The 17073-nt window shown below is 51.8% G+C and overlaps 1 protein-coding gene across 4 annotated transcripts in view; it reads right to left on the bottom strand.

Moving 5' to 3' along the window:
* Nucleotides 1-17073, bottom strand: part of LOC130262544 (protein CEPU-1) — a 357153-nt gene that overhangs the window by 125038 nt on the left and 215042 nt on the right. For 2 of the 4 annotated variants that reach the window (XM_056509777.1, XM_056509776.1), the window contains exon 2: nt 13275-13359. In XM_056509777.1, coding sequence (XP_056365752.1) covers nt 13275-13359 — 85 coding nt within the window. Of the gene's footprint in view, nt 1-13274; nt 13494-17073 lie in introns of those variants that run through there. The other 2 variants (XM_056509774.1, XM_056509775.1) reach the window with 2 other exon arrangements.

Raw genomic sequence — 17073 nt, 5'->3', positions numbered from 1 at the left:
CCTAGTGAGGCTAAACTGCATGCAAAACCTAGCCAAAAATCCTTGTGATTGTGGGATCACAGAATGGTTTAGGTTGGAAGTTTAAAGGTCATCCAGTCCCATCCCCTGCCATGGGCAAGGACATCTTCTAATAACCCAGGTTATTCCAAGCCCTGTCCAACCTAGCCTGGAACACTTTTAGGGCCTTGGCATCCTCACAGGGAAGAATTTCTCCCAATATCCGTTCTAACCATGCCCTCTGGCAGTGGGAAGCCATTCCCCTTTGTTCCATCAGGCAAGGGAAACTGCTTTACCTGACAGCAGCCCTGGGAAGGAGCAGGCTCTGAGGGGAACTGCAGGCAGGAAAGGGAAGAAACCCTTCAGCCACTGAAAAAAAAAAAAAAAAAAAAAAAAAAAAAAAAAAAAAAAAAGAAAGAAGAAAAGAGCCCAAAGCCATCTCGTCCTCTGTGCAGGGCTGAGCCATCTCTGAGTGAGAAGGGTTATTTATGGGGACACGAGGAAGGAGAAGGCAGCTGACAAGCAGCTCTCATTTCCCTCCATGACTGCAACAACCCCACTTGAAATCCAACTTTATTTCTTCCTCTCCTAGCCAGGAAAAAAAAATAAATAACTGAATGCCACAAACAAAGTCAGCCTTCCATCCTTGTTATCCCCTGATTTTGCCAGAGGTGATCGGAGTGGTTTCAGACTCGCAGCAGGGGAAACAAACAGCAGTTGGCAGCACCAGGAGAGAAGATTGGAGCATTTACCAACAGCCTTGTCCCCTCACCTCTCCCAAAAGGAGTGCTGTTTTTCCACAGAAACACTTTTCCAGGGTATAGCTATGGCATCCAGGCTTGCCATCTGCTCCATCTCCTCTGGTTTTATCCCTGTGTCCTGCCTCTCTCACCAGGTACCTGCATAAATTACTCCTCCCCACCTGCACCTTTGTTCACAGGGTATATAAATATAAATACATATTTACCTTTAAAAAATCTGTATATATTTTACATTTTTTTGCGTATAAATGTAGGTATTCATTTACATATTGGGGATTGGTACTAGATTATCTTGAAGGCCCCTTCCAGCCTGAGCATTTCTACAATCCCATGATAAACACACACAAATTTGCTCTCTGTGTGTGCCTGTGGCTGACACGTGCAGAACGAACTGTGCTCAGGGGGTGTTTTGTTATAACACTCAACCCCTAAATTCCCAGCCCTATACTCATTTTGACACTGCTCTCCTGCTGAACCTGACCCAAAATGCACCATCCAGACTGCGTTTTTTGGGGAAAGATATGAGGCAAACAGGAAATTAAGCTGCTGGTGCTGCCTGATGGGAGGATAAAGCGGCTGTGTTGGAATAACCACCAAAGCGAGATGCTCAGCCCATGTCCTGCAGCTCTGCACCTGCTTGTGCTAACAAATAACTGCCCGGCGTGCAGAGCTGTCTGGGATTATGGAAGGGAGCAGGATGCACAGAATGCTGCCCAGATTTGGTCAACCAGCGCAGGAAGCTCGTGCTGGTGCAGCAGTTTCCAGGGGGGAAGTGAGCTGGTGCAATATTTTTGTTTGACACTGGCAGAAGCCCTGCTCCGACACATTTCTCCCTGTTCTGCTGCCAGCGCTGTTAATTCCCGTGGCAGGCTGGCAGGAGCGGTGAAGCGATCCTAGCAGAAGTCTGACACCAGGAGAGTTCTGTGTGAATAGCAGATCCTGCAAATCTGCAGGATAGAGAACATCTGAAAACCAGGTTAAGGGATAAATTCTGACAAGCCCTGACTGGAGAACAGAGTGTTCATTCAAACACCTGCATGAACTGGGGGATTGTTACAGTTTTCCCTCTAAATGCTGCTGAACAAGGTGATAGAGCCATATGGAAAGCCAGAAGGAGGAGGAAATTCAGAATCTCCAACCTGCCCCTAGAGCATGGGGGGCTTCCATCTGAATTTGGGGGAAGCTGGGAGGGCAGGGTTTGCAGGAAGCATCCTTCAAGGAGTCCTTCCCATTCCCACACTGCCAGGGAGCATATGCAAGGAAGAGAAGGATTACAGCACTTTGCTTCTGATCATCCCTGTTTTGAAGGGGTTTTTTGGCCTTAGTCGCCAGCAATTTTGGCAAGAGGTTTCCCAAGCACTGAGCTGGCAGTTGTAAGGAAGAGGGTGGCTTTATCCAAGACATAAAGATCCAGGGAGATGGCTTTGAACTAAAGCTGATGCAGGAGAAAGACAAAAAGGAAATATCCTTGTGGGCACAGCAGCTGCTTCAAAGACAGCAGGGAAAATTTGTGGAGAGGAGGCTGAGCTCAGAGGAGAGTTTTTCCCAGACTGCAGGATGGCAGTATGGAAGGAGGAGACGTGAGGAGGATGGGGTCTATATTTTTCCTCTGTTTCCTTTTAGAAAGGGGAGCTTTGACCCCCTCCTCTCGTCCCAGGGGAACAGGGAAAGAGGACACGCTGCTCACAGCCTGCAGCCTCGCTGGTGGGATGGGAAATTGCTCTGCTCCTGCTGGGATCTGCAGCCCTGGCTGCTATGGGGAGTGATGGATGAAAGGGAGGGAGAGGAGGAGGAAGCTGTGTCTTAAGGCTCTGCAGCAGCAAATGGCCTCAGCGATTAGAACTGAGTGGGCAGCTGTGTATCACTCTGGATTTTCTGCCTGTTTCATCACTAGCAGTGACTCAGGAATATTCTTCATCGCCCTCAAGCGAGGATATGATCATTTTCTGCCACTTGAGATGAAGCTAATTTTACAGCAGCTTAGAGGGAGAGAGATGTCATGTGCTGATTTCTGTACTGATTTCTGTACTGTCTGTACTATGGCCAGCGCTGCAGCACTGCCAGGCCATAGGTGTTGACAGCTGGAAGTTAAACCACCCTGCGCCAGGACAGAAAATCCAGGGAAAGGGGGTTTGGAGCTGCAGGTCCCAGAAAGATGAGAGGAGAAAAGCAGCACAGAATCAAGAATTTCCAGCAAGGAGAAACCGAACAGCATCCCTTCTCCAGGTTCATAGAATCCCAAAGTGGTTTGGGATGGATGGGACCTTAAAGATCATCTTATTTCACCTCCTGCCATGGGCAGGGACACCTTCCACAATCCCAGGTTGCTCCAAGCTCTATCAAACCTGCCTTGGACGCTTCCAGGGCTGGGGCAGCCACAGCTTCTCTGGGCAATGTGTGCCAGTGATGCTCATTAGTAGGAGAAGCTTCCTGACTGCCTGAAGGTGTAGTCTACTCCTGGTAGGATAAGTGTGCTGAGCAAGACCAATGGGTAGAGGGCAGATCTCAAAGGGCTGATCTCACCATTCAAATCCAACCAGTCACAGGGACTCCAAATTTACCAAAACCAAATCCTGGTGAGTAAGTAGCCCACTTTTCATAGAATCCCAGAATGGTTTGGGTTGGAAGCAACCCTAAAGCTCATTTCAATCCAACTCTCTGCCATGGGCAGGGACATCTTCCACTAGACCAGGCTGCTCAAAATGAAAAGCATTTACAGTGCTGGTGCCAAATCACTCCCTTGGCACATCAAATCCTGGCTCTGGCTGAGCTCCCCTCTCATCCTATCAGTGCTCCCCATGGAGCTGGGATGAGATGGAAGCAGAACCAAGCGGCACCACCAGCACTGCAGCTGCACCGCCCGGGCCCCTGGCTGGGAACCAGCCCTACAGCCACATTCTGATGGGTTTTCTTGCTCTCTGCTGAGTCCATTTATTTATTTTTGAGATGGAAAAGCTGCCTTCACACCAGGCCCAGGCAGTGCCTCGCTGGGCTCCCTGCGCGACGCCGCGGCGTCGCGGCCACCGCCCGCCATGTGATTCCCTGACAGCCCTGCATTCGGGAGCTAACTGGCAGTGCTGGCTGCATTTGCAGGGGAAATGGAGCAGCACTGCCAGCTTTCAGTGACAAAGGGAGTGTTTATAACAGGCGCGGTGACAGCTGTCCGAATGCCACATTTATTTACAAAACGTTAGTTAAATTACTGACAGTTGGCGCTGCGGAGGGAAGCTGAGAGGAAGAGCTGACACGTCCCCGGCGTGCTCATTCAGCAGCCTCCCTTCCCAGCGTGGGTGGCACAGCTCAGGGCATCACCTGCACATTCTCTCCTTCCCTTCCCACCAAACCTGCAAGGGGATCATCCTGCAACTCCCAGCGACCCCCAGAAAGGTGGGTGTGTTCCTCCAAACAATGCACGGCCACCAAGCCCACAGTCTTTTCTGGAAGGACCAAGAAGATGCTGATCACCCTGTGATCCCTTCAGTAGTTCAGATTATTTCAGTCAGTGCCTCTTGAATGAATGGAGGTCACAGAGAGCACCTCTGGATGGCCAAAAATGTCTGTGTTGCTTTCAGACTCACAGAGGTGCCCGAGGTGAAGGCCCCATGTCTGCTGAGCAATGTCAACAGTCTGCAAGCTGCTGGCTTGGAACCAGCAAGGAAATTGCAGCTGCCATCCTCCAGGAGACAAGGACAAACAGGAGAAATTTAGGAGCCCAGCTGACATGCACCAGTGAAAGCATCTCCCCTGTCCAACCACCTCCATGACGAAGCAATAACAACCCCAGATGGGATTTTGACTTTCCAACTGCAGAATTGTTCAGGCTGGAAAAGACCTCTGAGACCATCAATTCCAACCATTCCCCCAGGCCACCACTCACCCATGTCCCCAAGTGCCACATGCACTGGCTTTTAAATCCCTCCAAGGATGAGGACTCCACCACTGCCCCGGGCAGCCCATTCCAGTGCTTTAAAGCCCTTTTGGTACAGAAATATTCCCTAATGCCCAAACTAAACCTCCCCTGGAGAAATTTGAGGCCCTTTCCTCTTGTCCTATCACTCATTACTCATGAGAAGAGACCGACCCCCATATCCTGACCTGCCACAGAATGCAAGAGAGGGAGGAGATCTTTAATTCCACTGTCAAGGCCATCAAGACACCTTTGGCTCCTCGTGTTTGTAGAGGACTAAATCACATCACTTGCACACACACCATGAGGAGCCTCCAAACTGCTCCCTCCCAACGCTGCCACGTTCTGCCCTGACCCCCACACTGTGCAAGTTTGCAGAGCAAACAGGGTCCTGACGTGCCTTGGCCAGATGGAAATCTGGCCTTGGAAAATGTAATTCAGAATAAACTTTGGTTCAAAACAGAACAGCTCTTCCAAATAGTAGTAAGTAATGGTAGGGATGAAGCTTGATGGAAAAATTGACCCGAGATGTAAAGCAGCTTAGAAGTGAGCAGGGAAAAATTCTGTGTCCAGAAATCCTTCCCTTCTGAGCCTGAATGAAATCAGAATCTCACTATTTCCTATTAAACACTTTTGAACCCCAGATCTTGCTTTAGCTTCATCAGATAATTTCCTGTAACATTTGAGACAATGTTTTACTGAGCTCACAAACTCAGACAAAATAAAAGAAGTACTGCTTTTCCAAGCAAACCCAAACCTGCCCTCTCCTCCACAAGGGAATTCTAAGTCAAATCCTTTCTAGTCAAGGTATGTAAGAAAGAAATGGATTGTTTAATAAAAACATCTGGATTTGAATAAAAAAAAAAGAAAAAGTATTTCTTATTTAACAAATGATGAAAGTCTGAAATTTTTGAATGAAAGGAGGAGCTGGTGCTCTCCCAACTCCTGCTGAATAGTAATGGAAGAAAAAGAACTTGGAAAATACTTCCTTGAATTTTCACCTCAGTCACCCTTGCTTTGAGCTCATCAAGAGCTTTCTACTGGACTGTAAGAGAGAAAAAAGTAATGCAAGATAATTAAAAGTTATCTTTATGGTTTTCAAAGTTATTTAAGGAATAAAGCCCTACACATATAATTGACTAAATTTGGAGGACTGAAGGAAAGAACCCAAATATGCTTTCAAATATTAGTGCTGTGCCTATCTGTAGATCCAAAGGATCTTGAGATTTGGAAGTGCCTCTGAGCCTGGAGCTGCCCTGCTCTCCTTTCATACCTTTGAGAATTTGCTTTTCTCAACAGCTTTCTCTCATGCTTCTTATTAGAGATGTGTAAAAACCATGAGGCTGAAAAACACGCTGGTTTTGCTGAACTGAGGATGTGAAGCTGCAAAAATAATGATCCCACCATGACAAAAAAAAAGAGGAAAAGAGACTCAAAAATCCCAAGTAATGAATGTTTGGATCATGGCCGGGGCTCTACATGTGTTTGATAAAACAGACACAGGTGTCAGAGCCATTTATGGTTGCAGGCACAGAGCCGGTCAAAATCTCCCATCTCTGGGAAAAAAATCCTGTGATATTTCACCAGCTGCTCATGTTGGAAGGTGGTTTTATCCCTTATTTACTCTGTCCTCATTGACATGCAGAGCTGGACTCACTCATCTCCTGTTTGACCCTTGGTGTCCTTTCCTATTCAGCACCATCCCCAAAGGTGTCCCCACCTTCAGACTAGGCTCAGCTCTGCAAACCTTGTCTCAATTCTCTCCCTGGTTTTTCCAGGGTAGAGTCCAGCTGCAAAGTCAAGTTTGCCTGCAGATTTTCCATACCCACCCATCTGCCTCCTCACTTTGCACATAAACTAAGGATGCTTCCCAGCGTGACTGTGTGGTGACAGCCAACACCACTCCCCGGCAGCTGAAGAATCCTTATTTAAACCAGGATTTTTAATATCCTCACGATGGAGATGCTGTTGGTGGTTCAGCAGACGCTGCAGCAACCAGACAGCCAAGCCTGAGCCTCAGACTTGGCTCCTTCACAGCCTTGCACCTCTGAGAACTGAACCCAAGGAGAGCAGAAGGTATTTCCCGCTTGCTTTGCGAAGGTGCTGCATGTAACAACGAGCAAACCCCGAGGAGAAGGAATTCCACATTGCTATTCCACACACAACCCATTAGCAGTCTGCATATTATAGCGAGACTGAAATGCTGTCTTCCAACCCGATTCCCAGTCCATTACAGTTGGGATAAAGACTCGTGGTGACATTAATGAGCACTGGATCAGCCCCTTTGCCGGCATAAATCTCTCTGTCGCATCGGTGGGATTGCATTTTCCCCATTTGCCTGTTTGTTTGGCTCTGGATTCTCATTACAATTTCTATTAGCCCAGGCTCCCACTGATGTGGTTGTAGATTAGTTCCTTCCTGATTCTTTCCTCTGAAGGAAAATAAGGGTGTCTGAGTTCAAAGTGGCAGGTTTTGGCAGGTCTGGAGGGAAGAAAACAACTCTGTCTGATCAAGGGGAGGATTTTTCCAATGACACAAATTTGAGTTACTCCAGTGAAGCCAACAGAAGAGACAAACACTTGGGCAAGCTGAAGATGACCCACATGCCCATCCCACCTCTGTTAACACACATGTGGAGCTGCCAGCTCAGGGCTGCAGTGCCAGCAGCAGTGCGGCCCAAAGGGCTCTTCCAGGGTGGCATTGGGACAGCACATCAGGACAGCCAAAGGCTAGAGGTGAGGCCAGGTGCCATCCCTTGGATTGGCACCCACACGTGCTCGGGTTCAAGGCCTACACCAGCTCATGGCTCTGGTAAGGCAGTTTCAGAGCAGACTTTGGGGCTGTGAGCCACCCCACAGAGGCATTGCTTTCCCAGGTCCCAATATCCCTGATTTTACTTCAGCTCCCACCTAATCGTCCACCTCCCAGCAGCTCTGCTATACCCCAGCCACACACCAGATACCCCCAAAATGACAATTCCCTGGCATATCCAACCAAATAAAGCTCCCAGTCCCCTCTTCAAACCCCAAGCAAGGGCAGGACATGGGTGGACACCTCTGGTGCCCTCCAGTAGGGCACTTTTAGCATTTTCCTTGCAGAGGGATGAATCCTGCCACAAAGAGACTGCAACGCAAGCAGATGACTCATGGAGCAGAGAAAGGAAGCGTTGCAATTGCTGTGCACGAATCAAGACATTTATAGGACCTGGGAGGGCACCTAACGTCACACGAGGAGCAGAGGCAGGGATGACAACTGAAAATCCATTCCCTGAGCCTGCCTTAGCCACTAGAAACACCACCCCAGCACCCCTCCACTGGCCACCTTTAGGGCTGCTCTGGCCTCCCTTCCGCATCCCAAGGTAAAGTCTGTTTGACTTGAGCCTTCCCAGATGTGAGATGCTAAAGCCAGGATGGAGATGACAGCTCCACAAAAGCCACTTGTCCCCTAGGAGACCCCAGCTCCAGTGAACCAGAGGCAGCAGCTCTACCAGGAAAGCTATAAAGGGAAACCCTCCTCTGGCACAGCAATCAGGAGCTTGTCTCATCTCAGATGGAAATTGCACTCAGGGAAAAAAAAAAAAAAAAAAAAAAAGAATAATCCATGCATATGACAATTTTTTTTTCACCACTTTAAGCTGATTCCATCTCTGAGATGGGAGAGAGGTGGCAGAGATTTGCTGACATGTCACTTTAGTAATAAACTCCTCTTTCTGAAACGTGCCATCGCCAGCAAAGCGATCGGCTCGTGAGCTACACGCCCTGCACGTGGGGCTGCTGCAGCCTCTCCCACGGGGCATCCCCAGGAACGGGCACAAAACCCTCACCAGAAAGGAGAACCCAGCAATAATGGGAAGAGGAGAGAGGCAGGGGTGAAGTGGCACCGTGAGGGATGCAGGAGAACATGCTCTGCTCCTTCCTCACCTTAATACAGGAGGGGTCACCACAGCCCTGAATTTATTCCCTAAACCTAAGGATGAAAAGGAGAGAGGTTTGAAGGAGAAGGGCAAAGGTGGTGGATACTGGAGAACTGAGGGAATTAACTTGGGTTAAGACATGAGTGTGCAGCTTAGCTCCATCCTCACCCCATCCCCACAGGACTGCTGGAAGCTGCTCCCAGCCCATCCCAGGTGCTCAGAATTCCTTTACTGCTCAGGAACTGAGAAAAACAAAGGTGTGACACCTTGGCCTCTGCAAGCCCCAGCTATATCCCCCACGTTGAGCTTGGGAAGTAGGCAGGGAGTTGGGAAGTAGGCAGGCAAGCAATGAGGAGTCTCTGAAATAAATAACTGCAGCAGGATGGAAACTACCAGGTGCTGGGCTTGGAGACCATTGGAATGGGATGACTTTTCCACAGGTCTGAGCCCTGGAGGGGCAGGTGAGCACTGATCTGGAAATAAGGAATGTGGTGGTTGTGCAGGGAAGGGGGGAGTTGGCTGGGCAGGGCAGGAGATGGGAATACCTGACTTGGGGTGTTCTCAGCTGGTGGGACAGGGTGGACAAGCAGCACTCCCTCAGCAGGGTTACTGCAGCTCACAGTGGGAGTGGGAGCCTGGAGCAAAATGGACACAGAGCTGGGCAGCCACCAGAGGAGGTTTAGCAATCAGGGCTGGTCCCTTCCATCATCATCATCCTCTGCCCTGTCTGGCTTTTGTTACTCACACCAGGAGTCTAGCCTGGTTCTGAGCACTGCTCTTTGAGCCCCCCTGAACCCCCCATGACTCACCCAAGGCTTTCCCAGGCACAGACAGCCTAGAATGGGTTCCCCTGCCCTCCTCCCCCCAACAGGATTTCTGCACTCATTGACTGCAAACCACAAAGGCAGCTGCCCAAAACCTCAGCAAGAATCCCTTAAACCCTGGCAGAAACAGCACTGGAGGAGACAGAGGCTCCCCCAGGACCTGGGTGCTGGAACACACCACATTTACCCACTGGAGACCATTTCTATTTTCTATTACACAATAAAAACACAGCATGGCAAATTCCTGTGAGTAAAGGAGAAAAGATGGGGCACCAAAGAGTCACAGAAAACAGACCCATCTCTAAAAAATAGTCTTTTCTGCTTAGCAAACAAGCACTTTCTGTTTGCACCCATCAAACAAGCATGCTTGATTTTGTTTTGTTTCACAGCCAAGTCATCATTTCTCCAAAATTATTTCAAGAGCACAACAGGGGCCAAATAAATTTGCAAAACAGGCTTAGGTAAAGAATGACAGAGCTCAGTGGCAAAGCTCAGAGCCCTTTTCAAAGCCTGAGTGGAAACCACGGGAAACATCAGGGTTAAAAAAAGCTTTGCCTCATGTTTAACTCAGATTTGACTTTTAGTGTTGGAATCAAAGAGGGGAACAAATGAAGGCATTGCATCACCCTGCCAAGGGAACCAGAGGAGATGGAGAGAGGAGCACGGGCGGGTTTGGGGGGACACCATGCAGGCGCCTGTGCTGCTGATGGGAACGTCAGAGCCTCGCCATGGGAAGTGCTGCCTGGTGCCAATTAAAGTGAAATCATAATCAAGCCGTTTGTTTTGGGGCCCAGAGAGCTGCTCCAAAGGTCTCAGCAATGCCTGGACTCAGTTCAAGCACTGCATGGAAGTTCAGGATGGAAGTCCAGCTCCTCTCCAGCATGAGCTGCTCGCTGCTGGTGAGGGCAGAGCTGTCTGGACGTGGTGGGAGGGGATGAAGATCAGCCTCATCCTCACTATCTCTGCTTAGGGACAGAAGGAAGGACAGAAAACTTTGACCTTCACCTGCACACAATTCCTCCTTGTAACCCCAAAGGCAGGACCAACACATCCATCAGTAAAACTGTACTGTTGGACACACCTGCAGGCTTTGCTGCATCCAGGTGTAAATCCTACCCCTCCCATCCCAGGCAGCAGCTCTAATCCAACATCTAAAGCTTGACTTAAATTTAATACAGTGATCTAAAGTGCTGGTACCCACGACATGCCTGTACCCTCCAGCAGAAACATCACGAGATAGAAGGAAATATCTGAATATCACCAATATCTCTAGTCCTAAACTGACTCCTTACAGTTGATTGTACAGAGCAAAGCCTTTACAACAGAAAAGTCCCCTTGCAGCTTTCAATCCAGCATAGAATTCACTCTGCTTGGAGGGACAGAGCTGAAAAGAGCCTCTTGGCAGGGCACTGCTACTCAACAGCAGCTCGGGCTCCTCAGCACCTGCCACCCCAATAAAATAACCTATTTCCAAATAGGTTAGAGGCCAAAGCCTCTCCCTTGGGAAGAGGGGGGAACAGGACTTTCCAAGTGCTCCAGAGAAACAGCAACTTCTGCTGTTTTCAGCTTGCTCTTCCCTTTTGGCATCTGTGAAACACCAAGAAGAGACCTCTAGAAACATCTCTCCTTCCAAATCCTTGGCTGCAGCTCCCTGTCCTCCTACCTTGCATGGAAATGAGTGGGATTGGATTAGACCTGATTTTTTTTCCCCTTTCCCTCACTGCCACCCATGCAGGGCTGGGCAGGAGGTGGCCAGGAGCATTGCTGGGGTCTGGCAGAGCCTTTGTAGCAGCATTGCTATTCTGCACAAGTTAACTCCTCCACAACAGATCGATTGGCACGCCGGGCTGGGAAGGGAGCAGGCAGGAAGATTCATGCTTCCTTGATTTCCTCTGGATTTTACATCTCTGCTGCTCCCAGCTCCTGCCACAGCACAGCACAACTGGGACTGACTGGAGGATGCAGCAATGTCCCACTGCCTGCTGGGCCAACTGCTCCCACCCCAAAGCAGCAAGAAAACACCTCCAAATGCCCAGCAAAATCACACTGCTGCACCTCTGTCACCACAGCAGAGCACCCAGCTGGTGGTGGCAGCAAGCCTTTAATTTCCAAGAGCAATCCAGGGGCAGGACAGCAGGAATGTCATCAGCACAGTGGGAACAGCACAGACTGCATATCCCAAAGTCCTTGTGCCCCTCTCCTGGGGCACACCTGTATTGATGAGGCACCTGTCAAGGGACATGGACAGCCCTTGCCACCAGACCAGCTCCCAGCTCTACTGGGATGCAGCTATGGCAGCTCTGGGATGATGACACGTTGCTGTCCTCCCGCCCTCCCCAGACCCACCTCCTAGGGGCAGGATTTGTCTCCCTCTTCATGAAGCCTCCCTGACAGAAGAGTCCCTCCTGCTGACTCACCCAAGCTTCCCTTTGTTCTCCTCCAACACCAGCGACCACCCAGTGCCAGGGCAGAGCACCTCCATCCGTGGTGTGGATCAAGATCCCAGCTCTGCGCCCAAGACCCTGTGCAGGCCCTCACCAGAGCCTCTTCCCATAAGTTTGCAGAGCACCCACCCCCAATGTGTTTCACTGCCCAGACCCCCAGTAACCAAACCCCTCCCGCTTTGATAGCAGCATCTGGAGGATTTTTGGCACTTGGGAGAACACAGCAATTCAGGAAAGAAAAGGAGCTACTACTCTTTTAAGCCAAGCTCAAATTCCTAAGCAAGACACTCCATCCTCCACCCGTTTTCCAGCCTCTTTGCCCAGTCGTGCCATGACGAAAGACAAATCCAGAGGAACGGCCACAACACCGCTGCCACCCTCCCACCAGCACTCAGGGGCTGTGGGGGGACACAAAATTTGGCTACAAACAACTGAGTTGCAGGAAAATTCCTGCTGAAATTCCTCACAAGGCTTTTTTTTTTTCTGCCCCGGCTTGGCCCCTCTGCACTGGCTGGCGTAAAGCAGCAGCACGGAGTCACTGCACACACCCAGCTGGCCCCGCAGATGTTGGTGTCACCTACGCAACGCTCCGGAGGAGCAAAGTCGCTCCCGAGCACACCGGAGTTGCAAGCGCCGCTTCCCAGAGCTGCAATTAAAACCTGGCTTTTGATTTTTAATGTCCCCATCAAACATCCTCTGGGATGACTGCGCCCATCTGCTGTGAGGACAGGGATTAGTGTCTGGGCATAAGATGTCCCAGAAATTATGCTGAGCAAAATTATGGATTCCTTGGCAGCCCCTGAACCCCTCAGATTGCTGCTGCAGGAGACAGGACCCTGGTGCAACGCCCAGCCCCCATCTCTCCCCTTCCCAGGGAGGGAATGATGCCAGGGAGCAGCCACCCCTTCCTCTGGAGCAAGGGGATTTTTAAGGAGTGGAGCATCCACCTGCCCTGAGCCAGCCTCATCCCACACTTCCCTATTCCAGCAGGTCTGGACCTAGGAAAAAGGCACAAAGCCACACCAGGGGGTCAACAACACCCCCTTTCCCCAGGCTGGGGCGGTCTGACATGGATGAAGACACCCGGGGCACTGCCCTCCAGCAGCAGAGCAGGATTTACCTGCACTGAACGCAGCAAAGCGCCCGAGCCATGGAACCGACAGCAGCAATTGAGCCCTGCCTCGTACTGCTGTGGGGCAGGGTGCCAGAAGAGAACCACATTCCCTTATTTTTCATCCCCCAGTAACTTTCCCGAAGACAACTGGGAGGGCTGAGCCCGAGCCCAGTCCCCTGGCACTCCAATTTCTCAGCTCGCTGCCCGGTACGGCCGGCACGGCGCATCCCCCGCGGGGAAACTGAGTCACGTTCCCTAAGTCACCAGGCGAGCAGGACCCCCGGCCCCCCAGCCCCCGGCCCAGCTGCTCCTACCTGAGCGTGGCGCTCTCCCCTTGCCGCACTGTCACGTTGTCCATGGCTTTGGGGAAGGTGGCATCTCCGCTGCGCACGGGCACTCCTGCGGGCACAAGGAAGAGCAGCCTGAGACAGAGGACGACCAGGCACCTCCAGGGCAGGGCCAAGCACCCACCGACCCCCATCCTGGGCAGCGGGGACTTTTCCAACAGGCAAAAAACACACCCGACAAGGCGAAAAGGGGGAAGGGGTGGGTGGAGAGGAGGGATGGGGGGGAGCAAAACCACCGGGGCGAGCGCTGCGGAGCTCCACGGAGATCAGGAGAGCCCCCGGCAAGGCTGGCTGCGAGCGCTGAGCCTGCCGAGCGGCATCGGAGGGAGTCCCGCTGTCCTCGGGCGAGGGAGGAGGACGGGAGGGCCGGGGGGAGGAGGAGGAAGAGGAGGAGAAGTGGCAAAGGTGCTGGGCGAGCCGGTTCTTCGGGCAGCAGTCCGAGGCTCACTTGGGCGAGGATGCGCCGGGGGGGGCCGGCTGTACCCCAGTCCCGCACGCTTGTCCCGAGGCGGGGCCAGTCCAAAAACCAGTAAACACCCCAAAAAACACCCCCGAGGCGGGCTAGCAAAGGTGTCCAGGCGCAAGAAGGCACAGCGGGCAAAAGCCTTCGGGATGCCCTGCAGCTCCTCTCCTCCCGCCCCGCTGCCGGGGGGCTGATCCAGGATGCCGGGATGCAGGATGGGGATGAGAGGACGGCGGGATGCAGAATGCGGGGATGTCAGGGCTGCCGGAGCCCCTGGCTGGCCTCAGCGGCGGGCGGGAGGGGCGCGGGGGGGCGGCGGCAGCACCCCGGCCCCGGCCCGCAGCATCCCCGGGGTTGTCATGGCAGCGGCTCCAGCGCTGCCCGGCTCTCGGCTCCCGCACGGCCCGAGCCCCGCACACGGGCGGGCGGTGCGGGGCGGGATGCGCAGGAGGACACGCACATTAACCCCCGCCGCGCCGCGCTCTTCGGGTGGGGACGGCAAGACCCCCCGCCTTTGTCCTCTCTTCCCCCTGCGCTTACCTGCGTCCCGCAGCCAGCACCGCACAACTCCCCCCTTTGCCCTCCTCTACCTCTGCACCTTCCCCATCCCAGGCGGCAAAGTGACTGTGCAGGAGGGGAAACTGAGGCACGGGTAATATCCCCCCCTTCTCCCCCCCAGCCAGGTGATGATGAGGAGAAGCAGGAGCGTGTTCCTTCTGCACCTCACACACACAGCATGAGCTTAAGTGGCAAATTCCTCCCCAGCCGCAAGCACGGTCCCCGCGTACTTTTTATCAGCTCATAATTTAACAAATATCACATTTGCTTATGCCGAGTAATTCCTCCTTCCCTCCGCTAGTGGCTAAACACATTAATATTTCCAGGCACAGTTCCATGCTGGTAAAAAGGTGCCGGGGAGCATCCTCAGAGCAGAGTCCTGGAGGCAGCAGTCACACCACAGCTTTTGGGGTGCTGCACCCCTCAAGCCCCTCAGCTGCCGCAGTCCAGCCTTAGGGAAAACCAGGTCTCCCCCCTTGCTGTGCCCAGTGACTTCCCTGCTTTGCCTCATCCAAAAATCCTCCCTCCATTCCCCCACCGTGTGCTCGGCAGGTTTTGCACGGCACCAGCGTGGGGTGGTTTTTTTTGTTGTTGTTTTTGAGTTCGCTGCTGGCAACCTGAGCTGGATTCAAACTGGTGACCTAGATGTGAAAGGATCCATAGCCCGTTACTAATCCCTGGAGTCTCCGAATCCCCTGTAAACTACTGCTTAATTCACTAACTGTGCTATTTAATCTCTAAAACATTATGAGCTGTGCCGGGCAGGCAGAGGAAACACTCCATCAAATAAAGCTTTATTATTATTGTGCATGCTGACTGGTCATACGAGAAGGGGATTGCTCTGCAAGTCTCTCTACTTTTTCCTTGTCTGAAGGTTCTCTGCTCCTTGAATTTAGCGCTGGTGGGACGTGCTGCCTCGAGCCTTGTGTTTTCCCAGAGGAAACGCAGCTTTCCCCAGCTCTTGGCAGAAGGACTTGAATCCCTGCAGTGAACTCGGCTGTCAGAACTGGCAGGGGAGGGGGGAACGCTGCATTCAGCGGATCCTTGGGGGCCACAAATTACGTGGGAGTGGTCTGTGAAACCTCACTGCATAGAGACCGTCAGAGGCAGGGGAAAAGATTCTGTCCAGGGTTGTGTCATTGCACCGGGGTGTACAAGACAGCAAGGAATAAAACACACCAATCCTGCTGATTGCTGCGGCATCCAGGCACCCCTGGCAGGATGGGGACCCCGCTGGGATACCTGCAGGACCATCACACAAGAGCTTGCTCTTTGTGGGGCCGCTCCTTTGAATGGGCAGAGACCAACTCCTGTGTCAGCAAAACCAGAGGGATTCCAATAACCACAGCCAGTTAACCTTCTAACACGGAAATCAGCCTCGGATCGCCAGGAGCATCTTAAATTACGAGCAAAAAAACACCTCCCAGCACTGAAAGCATGCGAGGCTGGGGCAGATGTGACCTGCAGAGCTGTTTCAGCCCTTGCCAGGGCTGAATTTGGCCCACTGTTAGTAGATCATCAGCAGCATTGTTTGAAAATCCCAAGGAATTTACATCCAATATGCTCCTGCATACTAACGCCCGGCAGAATCCCTGGTCTCCCTCCCTCTCTTGCATACATACAATGTACATATAAATCAGCCTGTCACAGCTCGTCTCTTTTCTGACAGCTGTAATTGCTTCGGACTATAAAAATATCTATAGACAATAAACACAACGCGGGAAAACAGCAAAGAGAAAACCAAATCAAGGTTCCTTTAAATAATTCAGTTGCTCCAGCAGCAGTGGAGCCAGCAACTGAGTCCAGCTGTGAAGGTTCAGCAGCGAGAGAAAGAGAGCTTTGTAGCCTCCTCTGGGGATGAGAGAGTCTTTTTTCCTTCATTGGGTTTTGACCACAGAAGCAGCAGAGTTTGCTGCACACGGGCTGAGCCCATCTGAGCACCAAACAGCCTCTCCCTTTCAGCTTCTTCCCTTTCTTCCTACTTAGGTGAAAGTATTGTGTGGGTTTTGTTGTTTTGTTTTTTTTTTTTTTTTTCCCCTCATCGCGAGCAACAGGCAGGAGACATACAGAACGAGCCAAGCGCGGCACACTCGAGGTGTATCTTTATCTCCGCATCCATCTCACTGCTCTCCTCTCCAGCAAGGCTAAAGGCCCCCCTCTCCTGGCAGAGACCACAAACAGGGCAGCAGAAGCAGCAAGGGCCGGACCGGGTGGGAAGCGATGCAGCAGCAAGGATGGAGCCAGAGGAAGGATTTTCCCCGTGGCAGCTGGAGGGGAGGATGCTGAAAGCCTGGATGGAGAAGGGGTTAGAAAGAGCAAGACCCCGTGGGTTTGCATCCCAAAGGAGCATCTCTATGGATAGCTGAAGAGGAGGAGGTTCAGAAGCAGAGCAGGGTGCGAATCAATCCCAAAAATGTCCCACAGGGAAGAATGATGGCATTTGGGTTGCTGCAAGAGACCCCGACTCCTTCTGCAAGGACCCTCCCAGCAAACACTGCAAAACCAGGCCCTAAGCAGCTAATCTGCAGATCTGAGTGCTCCCAAAGGCCGATCATCAGATGCAAATTTGCAGTTCAAGTTCCTCTATTAAAGGAAACGACAACATTGCTGCATTTTTTTCCTGCTTCCTCCGAAGCACCCAGCACGACTCTATTTTATTGCAGCTGCTTGCAGGTCCAAGTTAAAGATCCTCCCATCCTACAGACCTGCCTGCAAACCTATATGCATACAGTCCTACACCTCCCC

Source organism: Oenanthe melanoleuca, chromosome 24 (genome assembly GCF_029582105.1).
Source record: "Oenanthe melanoleuca isolate GR-GAL-2019-014 chromosome 24, OMel1.0, whole genome shotgun sequence".
Taxonomy (NCBI): domain Eukaryota; kingdom Metazoa; phylum Chordata; class Aves; order Passeriformes; family Muscicapidae; genus Oenanthe; species Oenanthe melanoleuca.
Note: the sequence above shows the minus strand (reverse complement) of the source record. Positions and strands in the feature narration are given on the sequence as shown.